The sequence below is a fragment of the Sus scrofa genome, chromosome 5 (assembly GCF_054392235.1).
Source record: "Sus scrofa isolate SSC_HxYL_T2T_F1_AM1 chromosome 5, Sscrofa_HxYL_maternal_Yorkshire_Landrace_v2.0, whole genome shotgun sequence".
NCBI lineage: Eukaryota > Metazoa > Chordata > Mammalia > Artiodactyla > Suidae > Sus > Sus scrofa.
The window spans coordinates 25,423,193-25,439,656 of record NC_139387.1 but is presented as its reverse complement, the minus strand read 5'-3'; the positions used below and the strand labels follow the sequence as shown (position 1 = coordinate 25,439,656).

The 16,464-nt window shown below is 49.8% G+C and overlaps 1 protein-coding gene and 1 long non-coding RNA gene across 8 annotated transcripts in view; one reads left to right on the top strand and one right to left on the bottom strand.

The window, feature by feature from the left end:
• The window catches only part of LOC106507496 (uncharacterized), a 24,401-nt gene extending 15,168 nt beyond the window's left edge, over positions 1 to 9,233 (top strand). For all 5 annotated transcript variants that reach the window (XR_014803382.1, XR_014803381.1, XR_002344288.2 and 2 more), the window contains 3 exons: positions 647 to 769; positions 2,512 to 2,776; positions 9,153 to 9,233. This is a non-coding gene — a long non-coding RNA (uncharacterized LOC106507496). The remainder of the gene's footprint in view (positions 1 to 646; positions 770 to 2,511; positions 2,777 to 9,152) is intronic.
• ESYT1 (extended synaptotagmin 1) overlaps positions 4,139 to 16,464 on the bottom strand; it is a 17,382-nt gene continuing 5,056 nt past the window's right edge. Inside the window, exons 10-31 of one of the 3 annotated variants that reach the window (XM_003126262.5) lie at positions 16,290 to 16,372; positions 15,953 to 16,001; positions 15,738 to 15,824; positions 15,537 to 15,629; positions 15,236 to 15,307; positions 14,955 to 15,041; positions 12,675 to 12,824; positions 11,970 to 12,125; positions 11,663 to 11,839; positions 11,428 to 11,510; positions 10,710 to 10,758; positions 10,513 to 10,602; positions 10,284 to 10,379; positions 9,945 to 10,016; positions 9,626 to 9,712; positions 7,259 to 7,399; positions 7,004 to 7,152; positions 6,803 to 6,901; positions 6,590 to 6,721; positions 6,406 to 6,511; positions 5,180 to 5,229; positions 4,139 to 4,989 (exon numbers count right to left, since the gene is read on the bottom strand). In XM_003126262.5, the coding sequence (XP_003126310.3) occupies positions 4,950 to 4,989; positions 5,180 to 5,229; positions 6,406 to 6,511; positions 6,590 to 6,721; positions 6,803 to 6,901; positions 7,004 to 7,152; positions 7,259 to 7,399; positions 9,626 to 9,712; positions 9,945 to 10,016; positions 10,284 to 10,379; positions 10,513 to 10,602; positions 10,710 to 10,758; positions 11,428 to 11,510; positions 11,663 to 11,839; positions 11,970 to 12,125; positions 12,675 to 12,824; positions 14,955 to 15,041; positions 15,236 to 15,307; positions 15,537 to 15,629; positions 15,738 to 15,824; positions 15,953 to 16,001; positions 16,290 to 16,372 (2,148 nt within the window). In that variant the 3' untranslated portion in view covers positions 4,139 to 4,949. Of the gene's footprint in view, positions 4,990 to 5,179; positions 5,230 to 6,405; positions 6,512 to 6,589; positions 6,722 to 6,802; positions 6,902 to 7,003; positions 7,153 to 7,258; positions 7,400 to 7,752; positions 8,782 to 9,243; positions 9,713 to 9,944; positions 10,017 to 10,283; positions 10,380 to 10,512; positions 10,603 to 10,709; positions 10,759 to 11,427; positions 11,511 to 11,662; positions 11,840 to 11,969; positions 12,126 to 12,674; positions 12,825 to 14,954; positions 15,042 to 15,235; positions 15,308 to 15,536; positions 15,630 to 15,737; positions 15,825 to 15,952; positions 16,002 to 16,289; positions 16,373 to 16,464 lie in introns of those variants that run through there. The other 2 variants (XR_014803347.1, XR_014803346.1) reach the window with 2 other exon arrangements.

Genomic DNA, 16,464 nt, shown 5'->3' with positions numbered 1-16,464 from the left:
GAGGTGGCTTACGGACTTCACCGAGAAACAATAGTTGGTAAATTAGCAGTGAGAGAAGAGGCAAGAAAATCTGTAAAAGTAGGCAAAATTTTGGCCTTTAGTTGGCAAACAGTTTTTAAAATTATAATATCCAGCAGAGAATATGTGCTGGATTCTTGACACGGGGAATTCCGGCTTCTTTACTTTTAATGTACTCTTCTGTACTTTTTTTGTCTGCACCTGTGACATATGGAAGTTCCTGGACCAGGGGTAGAATCAGAACTGCAGCTGCTGGCCTCCACCACAGCCACAGCAACTCAGGATCTGAGCCTATATCTGTGACTTACTACACAGTTCAGTTGGCAAAGAATTTTTTAAATTATACAACAGAGAATATAGGAAAACACATTTTTGTGTAATGCTGGTGAGAGTATGTAAAATTCATATGATCTTCTTAGATTGCACTTTGGAAGAGTATATTAAAAGTACAGAAGAGGGAGTTCCTGTTGTGGCTCAGCAAGTTAAGAATTTGACATAGTGTCCATGAGGATGCAGGTTCTCTCCCTGGCCGTGGACTGTGTTAAGTGAAAAAAGCAGATTATAGTATGACCTTAATTTATAAAATATGTATTCCTGTACTTACGTTAGCTTTTCCTTCTTGTGTTAGTGACCCATGGCTGTAAAAAAAAAAAACCTGCTGCAGCTCCAGGCATCACATCTTCCCACCAGTGACTGAATTGGAAAGGAAGAGAGCAATGAGGGCTTTCTTCTGTTGACACTCCATCCCCAGGTAACATCCTCTTATGTCTTATTGCCCAGAGCTGGGTCACAGTCACTGAGTTGCTGCGGAGGCTGGGAAAGTGAATATCTAGTGAAGAGGATTGCGATTAATCCCTTGGCCACTAATTACACTGTCACTAGAATGCCCTGGGGTTCTTTATGTAGGGAAGAGGTGCAAATGGCTGTTGGACTGACAATTATGCTACTACACCCAGTTAACTACAGCCTGTTGTTTGGACCAATAAAGCCACATTCCAAGAGGGAAATCAGTGACAATGTACCCACAGTCATCTCTGCCTTTCTCTGCAAGAGGTAGGCGTGTCTTGTGTCAAAGGCCAGTTGTTGGAGAAATAACAAATTAGCATTTGTTATTTAAATTAGTTTATATGTGATTCATGGCCCTTAATTTGCTTCATCTTTGGAGTTCCCCGGTGGCTCTGAGAGTTAAGGGTCAGGTGTTGTCACTGCTGTGGCACATATTTGATCCCTGGTCCAGGAACTTCCACAGGCCACTGGTGCAGCCAAAAAAATTTTTTTGCTTCATCTTTGTGTAAGTGCAGCAATATACTGAATTGTGTCTCATCTTGTATTTAATATGTAGATCAATAACTCTTCCCTTATGTATCCTGAACTTGAAAAGGTTGGAAAAGAGTAGGAACCTTTCTGAGATGGGAGATGTTGTGTCATGTCCTTTAGTTTTCTGGAAATGTAATTACTTGGAAGTGATGAACTAGGTCAAGAGTGGCTCCTTAAAATCACCCACAGCAAGAGCCCTGGTCGTATTATCTGAAGCCAGCTAGAACAAGCAGCCCTGGGCTACTTGCCCCCTATTGAGTAATAACATAAGAGACTTATAAGTTCCAGAGTTCTCTTGTGGCCCAGCAGATTAAGGACCCTCGCTGGAGCGGCTTGGGTCGCTGCTGCCACTTGGGTTTGATCCCTGGCCCAGGAACTTCCACAGGCCTCGGATGAGCCCCCCCCCACTCCCCGAAAAAGAAAAATATAAGTTCCTCTGCTCCTGTGTATTGGGGCTTTCACCCCTTAAGTTTGTGGCTCTGGGGAAGGACAACAGGGACTTCTTGCTCATGGCTCTTAAGTTGATGGGCAGGAAGCAGAGATGGCAGAAAAACCAGCAGTGAGTATGAAGAAGTTACTGGGGAAAAAATAGCAGCTGAGTTAGTTAATAGCATAAAATTTAAATCCAGCTTTTGCTAATAAGGTGAATTTTGACAGGTCCTTGTGGAACTGAGTTTAGTTCGTTCCCCTGAGCCTTTCCTCTCCTCCCTGTGAACAGCATCCTAAAGTTCCAGAGAAAGTGCTAACCCACCCCCCCAGGCAGTTATGAAGTGTCCAAGTTCCTAGTCCAGTGATCCAGTTTTCAGCAGTTCACTCTTCCTTCATCCCACTCTTTCACGTGGTGTGAGAAGGGAAAGGGCACAGTGTCTACAGCTTGTGTTCCAGGAGGGGTCCCAAAAGGAGCAGAGTTCACGGTGAGGAACTCTGAGTATAAAATACTTCCCAGGTAGCTGCCTAATGGGTGGGCCTTAAGCCTTTTCTTATGTGGCTGAACATGTCACTGACACTCTGACTTGGTGCTGTGGCACAGAGCTTCCAAGTTCACCAGGTTTAGGTCTCCCATCCCTGGAAAACCCACAGGATAATGGTCAGCAGACAGGTGGCTGGGTTACAGATTTCATCACCCTGACTGGGGATGAATCTTACCAGAAACTCATCAGTGGCTAATTCATACAGGTCGCTTGACTGCCCTCAATGGAACCAACAACCTTGGCTGCAACCACAGGAGGTTCTGACCACCAACGAACCTGCCAAGATCTCTGAGGAAGACGCAGTGCCAGCTGGAGGGTACTCTGGTCCACCTGTGCCTTCCTCTCGTGGAGGAACAAGCAATTCAGGAAGCTGCACCACAGCCTGGCTCTGAGACTCCCAAGAACCAGAGGTGGTGATTCACCAAATTAGAATTACTCTGCACAGCTGCAACATAAGATCTTTGGAGAAGGTATGTGTTGACTTGATCAGAGGCACAAAGGAAAAGAATCTCCAAGGGAAAGGACTAGTTCAGGTGCCTACCAAGACTGAGAATAACTGCGAGGAAAACTCCCATGGTTCTTAGACTTGGGATCCTTTTCAGATGACAGTCCACAAGTGACTCAGAGACATACACAGTCCTGAGGTTGTTGAGCAGACTATTTGCATTAGTATTGAGTCAGAGACGAGGTTGAAGTCACCATTGCAGATGCATAAATCTTTTTTTTTGGGCCATGCTTGTGGCATGCAGAAGTTCTGGGGCCAGGGGCTAAACCCCTGCCGCTGCAGTGACAATACCAGATCCTTGACTCACTGAGCCAAGAGGGAACTCCTAAATCATCCTTTATATTTTTTTTGTCTTTTTTTTTTGTCTTTTTGTCTTTTTGTTGTTGTTGTTGTTGTTGCTATTTCTTGGGCCGCTCCCGCAGCATATGGAGGTTCCCAGGCTAGGGGTCGAATCAGAGCTGTAGCCACTGGCCTACGCCAGAGCCACAGCAACTCGGGATCCGAGCCACGTCTGCAACCTACACCACAGCTCACGGCAACGCTGGATCGTTAACCCACTGAGCAAGGGCAGGGACGGAACCCGCAACCTCTTGGTTCCTAGTCAGATTCGTTAACCACTGCGCCACGATGGGAACTCCTTTTTTTTTTTTTTTTTTTTTTTGTCTTTTTGTTGTTGTTGCTATTTCATCCTTTATATTTTTAACAACCAATTATCAATTTATTATAAACAGGAGTTCCCATCGTGGCTCAGTGGGTTAAAGATCCAATGTTGTCTCTGTGAGGATGCAGGTTTGATTCCTGGCCTTGCTTAGTGGGTTAAGGATCTGGAATTGCTGCAGGATGCAACCTCTGTTGCAGCTGCAGCTGGTTCAACCCCTGGCCTAGCAACTTCCACAGACTGCAGGTATGGCCATAAAAAAAGTAAATAAAAGTACAGAAGAATGCCCCGGTGGCCCAGGGGTTAGGACTTAGTTGCTGCAGCCCAGGTTCAGTCCCTGGTCTGGGAACTGAGATCCCACATCAAGCTGCTGCACACTGGGGCCAAATAAATAAATAAACTAGAGGTTCCCATGTGGCACAGCAGAGTAAGGATCCAGTGATGTGGACCACACAGGAAGTCCAAGGATCCAGTGTTGCTGCAGCTGTGGTGCAGGCTACAGCTGTGGTGTGGGTGCAGTCCCTGGCCTGGGGGAACTTCCACAGGCCAAGGCTGTGGCCAAAAAAAATAGAATAAACCGACATGATTTATGAACTGAATGAAGGCTTTTGACACTTGGAATCCAGCCTGTCATATTTATTCCCTGTCCTTAAGGAAAAGAACTACAGCTGGTTTGAGAATAATGTTTAATGTAAGATATAGTGGATTGGCAGAGTTGGTACAAAGCTAAGAGATTCAGTTCTCATCACTGTGTTAACAGCCTAGGCACCTGGACAAAAAATTGGCGCTGTCTCAAGTCCTCTAGAGCCCTCTGCAGAGCACCAGCTAAAGGCTCCAATCCAAGACTGATAAGGGCTACCTGAAGGCTTGGATGGAATCCAAGTGTTCCCAGAGTAAATCAAGAGACTGGCCTGCCCCCAGTCACCACAGCAGGTGTAATTTTCAGGACAGGCTTGAGGAAAGTGGGTGGAGAGCTAGACACAGGGTCTGGGTTGCTGTACATTTGCCAAGTGCAGTTGTCCCTCAGCTTGAGTGGTTAGCCTTTCCACTCTGCCACTGATGTGCTTACCCTCCCTGACTGCTCACAGTAGGGAAGATGGTGGCCATCCAATTAAAGAAAAAAGTCTTTCCAAAAGCTGTATTTGGCATAAGCTAATGCCACTGCTAGTGCTGCCAGTGGCCAGGCACAGACGTAGAAGGCCTGAGGAGCTGGGCAGGAAGAAGAATGTGCAGGCAGAGCAGGAAATAGCCAGCCCACATCCCTGCCCCAGGAGCCCAGAAGGATAAAGGCCGTGCAGTAAAGGGTAACATACGGTCCTCCTCTTTGGTCAGGCAAAGGCCTCAGCATGGGCCTGGGAGGTGAGAGGGCTGAGGGGTGCAGGCTCTGCTCTCAGGCCCCAGGCTTTAGGCTCATCACAAGGTGGTGATGCAGCAAGAGGCAAGGCAAAGAGACAGCAGTCAGGCTGGTAATCCCTGGCTCTTAGGAGCTGCCCTTGTCCTTGTCATCCATGAGGTCATACCTGTGAGAACAAGCAGAGGAGGCTCAGGTAGAAAGAAAACTTTTGTGTCCTCTCATAAATGAGACACGATCTGAGGACTCTTATACTTCAGAGGATCAGTAGTTCTCAGCTCAGGTTATGTCATTTTCCCCTCCTGTGACTGGGCTTTCTCTGAAGTATCCAGCCCCGTCGCAGCTCATCAGATACTCACCACTGGGCCGCTCCCTGGGAAAGGTCTATCTTGGCGAGGTCCAACTGCACCTGTGGTGGAGCATAGTAGGGGTGAGATGTTACTTTTTTTCCCCCTCACCTTTTAGAATGTTTTATTCAATTATAACACACATACAGAAAAGTGCACAGAAGCTACAGCTCACTGAATTTTCAGAAAGGAACACACTGCACACTCTCTTTCATCCAGGTCCTGAAATAGAGTGTTTCTAGCAGCCCGTGGCCACCTTGCCTCTCACCATCGCTACTGTCCGAAGGGTGAGATTTTAACACCTCGAAGCCCTCCTAATCCAGTTACATTTTTAGGAACTTACTTTATTAATACTTCAGTACAACCTAGGCCACGAAATCATGAGTGAAATCCTGTCTGCAAACGCTTAGGAACAGTGTCAAGTTGAGGCAAGTGAAGAGCACATGGACTGGCCCACTAGAGGGGCCCATAGCGCTCCAGGCCCGTGGAGGAGGCCAGGTTCCCAGTGTCCAGGCGTTAACTTTTTGTCTTTTTAGGGCCACACCCATGATATGGAGGAAATTCCCAGGCTAGGCATCGAACTAGAGCTGTAGCTGCCAGCCTACACCACAACCACAGCAACACAGAATCCAAGCCACATCTGCTACCTACACCACAGCTCACGGCAAAGCTGGATCCTTAACCCACTGAGCGAGGCCAGGGATCAAACGCATGTTCTCATGTATACAGGTTGGGTTCGTTAACCACTGAGCCATGATGGGAACTCCCAGGCGTTGCCTTTTTTTTTTTTTTTTTTGGCTTTTCTAGGGCTGCTTCCCTCGGCATATGGAGGTTCCCAGGCTAGGGGTCTAATTGGAGCTGTAGCTGCCAGCCTATGCCAGAGCCACAGCAACTCAGGATCCAAGCTGAGTCTGCGACCTGCACCACAGCTCACAGCAATGCCAGATCCTTAACCCACTGAGCAAGGCCAGGGATCGAACCTGCAACCTCATGGTTCCTAGTTGGATTCGTTTACCACTGAGCCACGATGGAAACTCCAGGAACTCCCAGGTGTTCCTTTTGATATCTCCAAAGACCACGTCCCATCCTCACACCTTCCTGATCCCAAACTAGTGCAGAGGTAATCAGGTCACCTCTAAAGTAGTGTCACGGGGGTGCTTCCTTCCTAGCAGAGACTACAAGCCTTGCCACTGGCAGCTTCTAACTCTACCTTGGCCCTGCCCTCCCTGCCCTCTTACCTTCCCCAGCAGCTCACGCTCTCTTGACATGAAGGAGGAACTGGACTTCACAGAGACATCCAGCTTTCGCCGGAGGGCCTCATCCAGGGGCAGTTCCCACTCAAACCTGGGGAGGGACTGGGCGTTAGGGGCAGGGGTCCTTCCTGAACCTGCCATCTCCCCGCCTGAAGGCCCACTGACTGACCGTTCGTTGAATTCAGGATTTAGGGTCCTCTTCTTCTGTGAGGTCTTCCTCTTGGTGCCCCGGTTCTTGTCTGGCAGTAGCAACAGTGACACGTAGGGGTCGGGAGGATCGCGTCCATTCTGTCGAAGGGCCCTGCCACGGGAGGAAGGGGTGACGAGGCAGCCCCAGGGGAGGCATGTGGAGAAGCCCAGGATGGGGCAGACAGCGTCTCACCGGCAGCTGTGGACCATGCTGACCAGCTTTCGTTCTTCACTGTAGTACCAAACAGTCAGTTTCACTTGGCCCAGAGGCCCGGCTGGAGCCTCTTGGGGACTGTGGAGAGATGGAGACGGGCTGGGAGGAGGCGGCGCCTCGGGAGCCGGCAGCTTCTCCCTCATAGCCCTACTGCATCCCATCTTTCTGCCGCCGCTTTACCTGTCCCCGTGCGTGAGGCGCTGCCGGAGTTCGGGGGCTGAGGAGGTGACGTGAGGGAGTCCCCCCCAGAGCTCTGGTTCTTCACTCAGAGACGAGGAGCTGTGACTATGGCTGTGAGCTTCCACCCCTGAGTGCTGGGACACCAGGATCTAGGCGGGCAGGAGAGGTGTGAGCTTCGAAGAGTCCAGCTCCCGGGTAGCAGCACCCAGGCTTCTGCTCCCACCCTCCCCCGCCTGCCCAGGGCCCGGGACTCACCCCCAGCTGTGCTCTCAGTAGCACCTGCCCTTGACCACTGCTGAGCGTAAACCAGCGGTCTAAGCAGAGCCGGTCAGCCACAAGGAGCTCGGAGAGGGGCAGGGACAACGAGCCCAGCACACCAGTCCCCTCGCCCCGAACCTGTGGAGCAATAGGACGGCCATCAAGGAGAAGTGCATGAATCCTAGCTTTCCAGGTCCAAATGCGTAGATGGTTTTGGCAAGAGACTCCCCATCGTGAAGGGCAGGGAAGCCGTGGTCCCAGTCGTTGCTGGTCCCACTTCCCTGCTTCCCTTCCTCTCTAACCCAGAGTAGACTATACTATCTACTTCCTAAGCTTTCACAAATTATCCTGCACAGGCTGGAGAAAAGAACAGTTACAATGGGATTAAATTATTCGCTGCCCATCCTGCCCTCATGTCTATACTCCAGATGTAATGACCTTTAAATCCTTCCCATTTTCTTTGTTCTAGCATAATTCTTTTTCCTTCTTGATTTCTTTTTCAGCTGCACCCGCAGCATATGGAAGTTCCAGGGCCAGGGATCAAATCCGAGCTGCAGCTGCAACCTACACCACAGTTGTGGCAATACCAAATCCTTGACCCACTGCGCCAGGCTGAGGATGGAACGAACCCTCACCACCGCAGAGACAATGCTGGATCCTTAACCTGCTGTCCCACAGCCGGAACTCCTAGCATAATTCTAACTAATCATGCCTATAGCTCAATTTCATAATTTGCCAACTTCAGCATGTACGGACTCCCTGTTATGTAAGATGACGAATTGAGCTCATTTACATCTCTGCCTCTGCCAGTGTTAATAGTCACATTATTTTAAATTCTATTGGTTTCTATTCATGGAATTCTCCACTGACTGTTTTATCAACTTAGGATGGTATTTCTTGCCTCCTCACTCCAAAGAGGAGGTTGGTGCTATGTTACCTTTCCCCAGCCTCTCCCTACCTCCCACACCGGCTTCACTTTTCCTTTACCCTTCCACCCACTGAGATCACTCCCATCATCAGTGACCTCCTAGTTTTCAAAGTCAGGGAATAAGTTTTCGTCATCTAATTTTACCTTTTCAGCAACAGTGGGCCACTACCAATGTTGAAACTTTTGAAACCCTCTTCTTTTGGCCTTTGGAACCCACCCTGTCTGATTGGTTTCCACTGAGCCATGACAGAAACTGTCCCTGTCTTTTCACTCTACACACGCCCTGCGAGATCTCCCTCACACTCGTGACTACAGCTGCTACCTGGTGCTTGTTCACGATGCTCAAACAAGAGCGAGAGGGAGAACACCATAACGGACCATATGTCTACCTTTTGGACGCCTGTCTCCCCTTGGACAGCCCTCAGATATTGCAAATTCAAAAACTGCACTGTGGAGTTCCTCTTCTGGCTCAGCAGGTTATGAGCCCGACTAGCATTCATAAGGATGCAGGTTTGATCCCTGCCTCACTCAGTGGGTTTAAGGATCCAGCATTGTCCTGAGCTGTGGCATAGGCTGCAGACATGGCTCAGATCTGGCATTGCTGTGGCTGTGGTGTAGGATGGCAGCTGCAGCTCCGATTTAACCCCTAGCCTGGGAACCTCCATATGCCTCACATGCTGCCCAAAAAAGCAAAAATAAAAACAACAAAAAAAATCCCTTGCCACGGTAGTGGCCTAAGCTGCAGCAGTGACCCAAGCTACAATGGTGACAACACCAGATCCTTAATGGATAGGCCACCAGGGAACTCCCACAATTCAAATTCTTAGCATAATTTTTTAAGAGCTCCTGTGATCTTGTTCCTGCCTGCCTCCCTGAAGAGAGTTTTCCTATTCTTTTCTTGGTCAGGGCCTATTTACCACCCCCCACCCCACCCCCAGCTTCTTTCTTTTTTTTTTCCTGCAGGTGAGGCATCTTGAAGTTCCCAGGCAAAGGGTGAATCAGAGCTGCAGCTGATGCCTACATGGTAGCCACAGCAACACCAGATCCCAGTCACGTCTGCAACCTACACCACAGCTCACAGCAATGCTGGATCCTTAACCCCCTGAACGGGGTCAGAGATCCAAACCTGTGTCCTAATGGATAAACAGATGGGTTCATTACTGCTGAGCCACAATGGGAACTCTGGGGCCAATTTACCGTTAAGCTAATGATGTCTTTCTTACTACCCACCTCACTTTTCCTTTGAGTTAAAACCTTTCTTTCCCCACACTGGTTATCAGTGTGAAGTATTTTCTAGTTATTTTTCTCTTATAAGAAGAGTTCCAAAAAGATAAGAACTACATCCTTTATCTCTGCATGACCTGTGCCTGGTTCAGGGCCTGGCCTGTGACACTTTGCAGCATCTGCAAAATGTCTGCAGAACAAGTTTATAGTACCTGCAACTCCAGGCTCTCGATGTTTGGTTTCCTGATGAGAAAGGAGGCACTCTCATCCCAGATGGGGGCTGATGTTTGGGGAACAGTCTGGTGGAGATGAGGGGTATGGTCAGTGCTTGAAACTTTCTCCTCTACTCCTCTCACCCCTCCCATTCTATTTTCCTTTTCTTTTTTGGCCATGCCCATGTCATGTAAAAGTTCCCAGGCCAGAGATCGAACCTGCACCACAGCAGTGACCTGAGCCACCACAGTGACAATACCAATCCTCAAGGGCATGCCTCATTCCTCCCATTCTTAATCCTGCAACATTTTCTAATACCTTAGTTTTATGAGAAGTTTCTCCCACAGCAAGAGTAGCATAAGGGCTGGGAGGCTTGGTACCTTTTCGAAGCTGGCAAGAGAGCATTAGTCTTAAATTAGACCAGTTAGGCAGATCCCCCCACCCCTCACAAATTGCATCCGCCGCCAGGGGCCCATGTTCCCATTAGCACTTGACAGTCACTACCCTCCTGGCTTTGGACAAATAATCCTTCCCAGCCCGGTACCTCCTGGAGAGAGGAATTTGTAATTTACTATTCCAAATACACTAGAGGCATCCAAACCTGAGGGAGGCGGAAGAAGGGCCAGGGAGCTATGGGGTGTGGGGAGCAGATCTCACCAGCAGGTCCTCAGCCCGCTCCAGGTAGACGGAGAGCAGGGCCGCTGCCAGCTCTGCACTCTTCTGAGTCTGGATCAAACTGTTCACCTGCAGCACCTGGGGTGGGACACACAGGAGCTGGGGAGTGGTTACTGACACTCTGGGGCCAGGCATGTGCCTTAAAAGCTGATAGATTTCACCTTGACCCATCCAGGGTTCCTTTTGTCCTCGCACATGCTTCCTTACTTACCTCCTCTAGCTCAGCAGCAGTGGGACGGGGCGTAAGACGCTCCAGACGCAAGTGCAGGCGACCAGATGGGACATCCTCCAGGGTCAGCCACTGTGGAAGCAGGCAGGGTTAAGACTTGGGGGTATGGAGACAGGGACTATGAGAATGAGACATGCATCAAAATCAGGAGGGATTGTCAATTCTAATTCCATGCTCACCTCATCAAGGAAACCACTGTTTAGGACTGTGGTGAGGCTTACTTTGCACCTGTAGAAGATTAAAATTAAGGTCTATATATGGAGTTCCCTGGTGGCCTAGCAGTTGAAAATCTGGCATTGTCACTGGTGTGACATAGGTTCTATTCCTGGCCGGGGGAACTTGTGCATGCTGCAGGCGTGGCCAATAAAGTAAAATTAATGAGAATTATGTCTAGATACTTATATTGTAACAGAACGAAGTGTGGGGAAAAAAAATGTATACATGTAAGTGTATCTTGGCCCCCATGCTGTACAGTGGAAAAATAAATACATTTAAAAAAAATTAAGGTCTGTGGTCAAGGGCTAAGTCTCCCTCTTTTTTTTTTTTTTTTTTTTCCCTTTGGTCTTTTTGCCTTTTCTAGGGCCGCTCCCATGGCATATGGAGGTTCCCAGGCTAGGGGTCCAATCAGAGCCGTAGCCACAGGACTACGCCAGAGCCACAGCAAAGTGGGATCCAAGCCACATCTGCAACCTACGCCACAGCTCATGGCAACGATGGATCCCCGACTCACTGAGCGAGGCCAGGGATCGAACCCACATCATGTGTACTTGTCGGATTCATTTCCGCTGAGCCACAACAGGAGCTCCAAGAGCCAAGTCTCTTATCTCCACAAAGCCAGACTTCCATGGTCTACTGAGGCCCAGGCCATCTTTTCCCACTGGACTCCCATCTTCTCACCTGCCCAGAAAGTCATCCTTGTCCAGGTCCTTGTCAAAAACCTCAGCCTCTAGCTCTTGGCCTGGAATTGATGTGACGATCACCTAGTGGAAGAAATAGTGGGATCCTTTTCTTCTCCAAATGACTGGACTCCCTACCCCGCAATCAGCTGAACCCTGGAGGGTTTCTGGACCACTTGCAGAGCTGGGGAAGAATGGAGCAGGACTGGGAGGGGTCCTAGCCCCTCAATTCTGACCTCAAAGACCTCATTCCAGTGGGGATTGAGATCTTCCCGAATGACACGGCTCCGGAAGCTTCGTCCTGCCAGCTTTAGTTTGACATAGGGGTCTGATTTGCCCTTCACCAATCCCCCCAAGAAACGGTCTTTGGCAATCAGGTCCTGGGCCTCTAATACATGAATCCGAAGCACATTCTGCAAAAGGGACAGATGAGAGTAACAGATAGCAGTCAAAGAGAGAAACCTGTCAGACCCAGCCCTGAAACAGGCTTTGCACACTTAGGGTGGGCAAACAGACTCCAGCCCATTCCAGATAGAGACTCACCTCTGTCCCGAAGTTACTGTCAGGAGTCGTGTGAGAGGGTCGAGGTGGGGTATCCACACTGCTGCCTGTCTGGGGGCTCTCGTTGTCCAGGTCCCAAGCCTCAGGAGTACCAGGCCCAGCAGGGAAGCGCACTTCTGAGGAGTCCAAGTACAAGAGCTGGGAAGAGGAGTGTGGTTGTCAAAAAAAGCTGTGCATTTAGCCGCCAGCAGGCAAGGTATGTGGGAGCTGGGGGACACAGCGGGGGCTCTGACAGGGAAACCAGGTCCCTGCCTTGGCTGGCCTTAGCTCTAGAAGGTTCCCTCCCTGCTCACTCACATATCTCTTCCCCCAGTTAAATCAACAAACGTTGTTGTTTGCCTGCTAGATGCTTCCACTAGCTCATTTCATCTTAGAGGATTCCCTTCCCTTTTTAAGCTACATCTGAGGCATATGGAAGTTTCTAGGCTAGGGGTTGAATCAGAACTGCAGCTGCCAGTTTACACCACAGCAATGCCTGATGTGAGCCATGTCTGCGACCTACACCACAGCTCACGGCAACACTGGATCCTTAACCCACTGAGTGAGGCCAGGGATTGAACCCGCATCCTCATGGATACTTGGGTTTGTAACTCGTTGAGCCACAACAGGAACTCCCCTTTTCTTACTCTTAATACCGAGGAATCCACAAGGCCCTTCCCACCCACCGCACTTTCTCCAACTCCATACCCTCATCACAAGTTTCATGTAGAGCCGGGAGTTGGGGCCAGAGCTGCTGAGCTGGAACCACTGGTCCAGGGTGAGTTCAGGAGCAGTCAGCAGGCGAGCCAGAGGCAGGGTCAGTGCCCCTAAAGTCAGGGCCCTGGAATCATCCTTCACCTACAGGCATAGGAGGAGGAGACGGAGTGAGAGGTTAGAGAAAAGGGAGGCAGACTGGGGAAATGATAACACAGCTGCCACTTCATTCTCTCTGTGCCAACAGTAAACCTTCCGCTCTACCCCAAGCCATCCATTTCCAGTCCTCTGCCTACTCCATAGTCCCTTCCTCCTCTGCTCTTTCTGGGCCCGTTAGCTGGAAAGTTCTCCTTCTGCTCCTCTCTGCTTATTTAAATCCCACTGATCCTTCAAGGTCCCCTGAAAAATCCTACTTCCTTCACTAAGTCTCTCTAGTTACTCCAGCCTCTGTGCCTTTCTCTGGCCATTCTTAGCAACCTACTATGGGTATCTTATCCCACTGTTAATGTTTAATTGTTCTTAGATGGCTTAATATATGCTCGTCTCCTCTGTGAAACTAGCCAGTAAGCTTTTGTGAAAAAGCAGATACTGTGTTTTTATGCTTTTTCTATGACCTCAAGTGCCAGGTGTCTAATAGGTGCTCAGTATGTTCTTTCAAAAAACAATTTTATTGAGACGTAATTTACATACTATAAAAATCACTGTTTTTTAAAATCTTTTTAGAGCCTCACTCGCAGCATATGGAAGTTCCCAGGCTAGGGGTCAAGTAGGAGCTGCAGCTGCCAGCCTACACCACAGCCACCGCAACTCGGGATCTGAGCTGCATCTGTGACCTACACCACAGCTCGGATTCTTTTTTTTTTTTTTTTGTCTTTTGTCTTTTGTCTTTGTTGTTGTTGTTATTGTTGCTATTTCTTGGGCTGCTCCCGCGGCATATGGAGGTTCCCAGGCTAGGGGTTGAATCGGAGCTGTAGCCACCGGCCTACGCCAGAGCCACAGCAACGCGGGATCCGAGCCGCGTCTGCAACCTACACCACAGCTCACGGCAACGCCAGATCGTTAACCCACTGAGCAAGGGCAGGGACCGAACCCGCAACCTCATGGTTCCTAGTCGGATTTGTTAACCACTGCACCATGACGGGAACTCCACAGCTCGGATTCTTAACCCACTGAGCAAGGCCAGAAATAAAACCCACATCCTCGTGGATACTAGTTGGGTTTGTGAACTGCTGAGCCAAGATGGGAACTCCCGAAAATCACTTTAATTTTTTTTTTAATTGCTGCACCTGTGGCACATGGCAGTTCCCAGGCTAGGGGTTGAATTGGAGCTACAGCTGCTTACCTGTGTCATAGTCACAGCAACACTAAATCCAAGCCACATCTGAGACCTACACCACAGCTTGTGGTAATGCCAGATCCTTAACCTACTGAGTGAGACCAGGATCGAACCCAAATCCTCATGGGTACTAGTCATGTTCTTAACCCACTGAACCACAATAAGAACTCCAAAAATCACTCGTTTTAAGTGTACCATTCTCACTTATAAAAATTATTTTAGTAGTTCCTGTTGTGGCTCAGTGGAAATGAATCTGACTAGTATCCATGAAGACCAAGGTTTGATCCCTGGCCTCCATCAGTGGGTGGAGGATCTGGCATTGCCGTGAGCTGTGGTGTAGGTCACAGATGAGGCTCGGATCCCGAGATACTATGGCTGGCTGTGGTGTAGGCCAGCAGCTGTAGCTCTGATTTGGCCCCTAGCCTGGGAACTTCCATATGCTCCAAGTGCTGTCCTAAAGAGGGAAAAAAAAAAAAAAAAAATTCTAGAGATAGGTGGGGAACAGTGGAGAAGGGAGGAGGTGGAGAGTCTGGGTACAGATGGATTGAAAATAGAGATCAGGGAGTTCCCATCGTGGCGCAGTGGTTAACGAATCCAACTAGGAACCATGAGGTTGCAGGTTTGATCCCTGGCCTTGCTCAGTGGGCTGATGATCCGTCGTTGCTGTGAGCTGTGGTGTAGGCCGCAGATGCGGCTCGGATCCCGCGTTGCTGTGGCTCTGGCGTAGGCCAGCAGCTACAGCTTGGAGTAGATGTCTAGCCTGGGAACCTCCATATGCCACGGGAGTGGCCCAAGAAATGGCAGAAAGACCAAAAAAAAAAAAAAAAAAAAAACAAAAAAAAAAGAGAGATCAAAGGAGAAGATGGAGAGGAGAAATGGTACAGATCTGGGGAGACAGAATAGGGTATCCAGAAAGGGGTGACAGGTGATTCTCTCACCTGCACATCGAGCTCCTGGCTTCGAGGGTCTTGCAGGAAGAACCGGAAGGCCTCCTCCCACACGGGGCTGTTGGTGCTGTAGACGGCCTGGAGACGTGCAGGACGGGATCAAAGGTGCGTGCCACACACACGACCAGTCCTGTGTCTCCAGAAAACTCTTGCCCTTGCAGGCATTCTAAAGGGAAGACTTCATCCCAAGAAGAGTCCTCCCTCCACCTGGCTGCCCCCGCCCCCACCCCCGCCCCCCATGACACCTTCCACAGTGATGTCCTAGCCCTCACCTTGCTCTCCTGGGTCACATCCTGAACTGACAGCTGTACCATGGGGTTGGGCTCCTTGTTCCCCTTCTTCAGCTGTAGGGAATAAAATTCAGAAGTCACCACCTTGGTTGTTGTGTTGCTATTTCAGTGACAGAAGTTGGGCTCTCAGCAGACTCCTTCCCGCAGGTGACTCTGATCCCCTCCTTGGAACCCGTGTGTTCCATGTTGTTGCTTCTGGAGCAGAGTGGGCAGGGACACGGGAGGGTGTGAGAATGCTGCGCCCACGGCTTCCTGTTCACTCGCCCTCAGAAGTCACACTCACAGGAAGATCCTGGGCCCGATCCAGATAGACAACTAAGATGGCAGCTGATGGGGGTTCCGGTCGGGAGGAGACTCCTCGGTTCCACTGTAGAATCTGGCAGTGGGGGGTCGTAGTCAGACCTTCATCCTGCCAGCCCCCCATACTTCTAGCTACCTACCCCCCCGCCCCCCCCACTAGCTTCCTGTTTTCCATATTGGTTACCTGCTCCAGTTTTTCTGCATCAGGCAAAAGTGAGAGCCATTCTAGCCGTAGGTGAACTTGGCCTTGCCCGCCTTGTAGAGGGAACCACTGGAGGGAGAAGAAGAAGAAAGTGAGGTACAGCAGGGATCAGATACCTACCCAGCTGCTTCCCTTCCAAAGGAGCAATCACGGTCTACCCAGTGGGGGCCACCCCCCTCACCTTCCTCTCAACTTACTTCATCCATCACTGCAGCCTGCAATACCTTCCCTACATCCAGCTTCATTCTGGGGGTGGGGGTGGTGAAGATGGCAGTGAAAGGGAAAAGAGGGCAGTGTTGTAATTAGCAGCATGTTATTCATTGGCCCTCTACGCACCCACCCAGAAATAACTGGCAGCTCTCTCCCTTCTTACATTCAGGAGGTATTTAAGTGCATGTGCATGGTGGGGATGAGGGGTGGGGAGTTTGGGGAGGAAAATGATCCATGATTCCCAGGCCTGGAAAAGGACTATAATTACCTCTGGGAACTTGGTGGCCCTGGGGCTTTAGAATCCTAACTCAGGCAGAGTCTCACCTGCCCAGAAAGTCATCTTTGTCTGGATCCTTGTCAAACACTTCCACCTCAATCTCCTGCCCTGGGACCTCATGCACCATCACCTGAAGAACACAGAGGGCTAAGCGTCTGCAGGTGTGAGGATCATCCAATCAGTATCTTCCCTCAAAACCTCCCAGAGCCTCCAGCCCCTCTC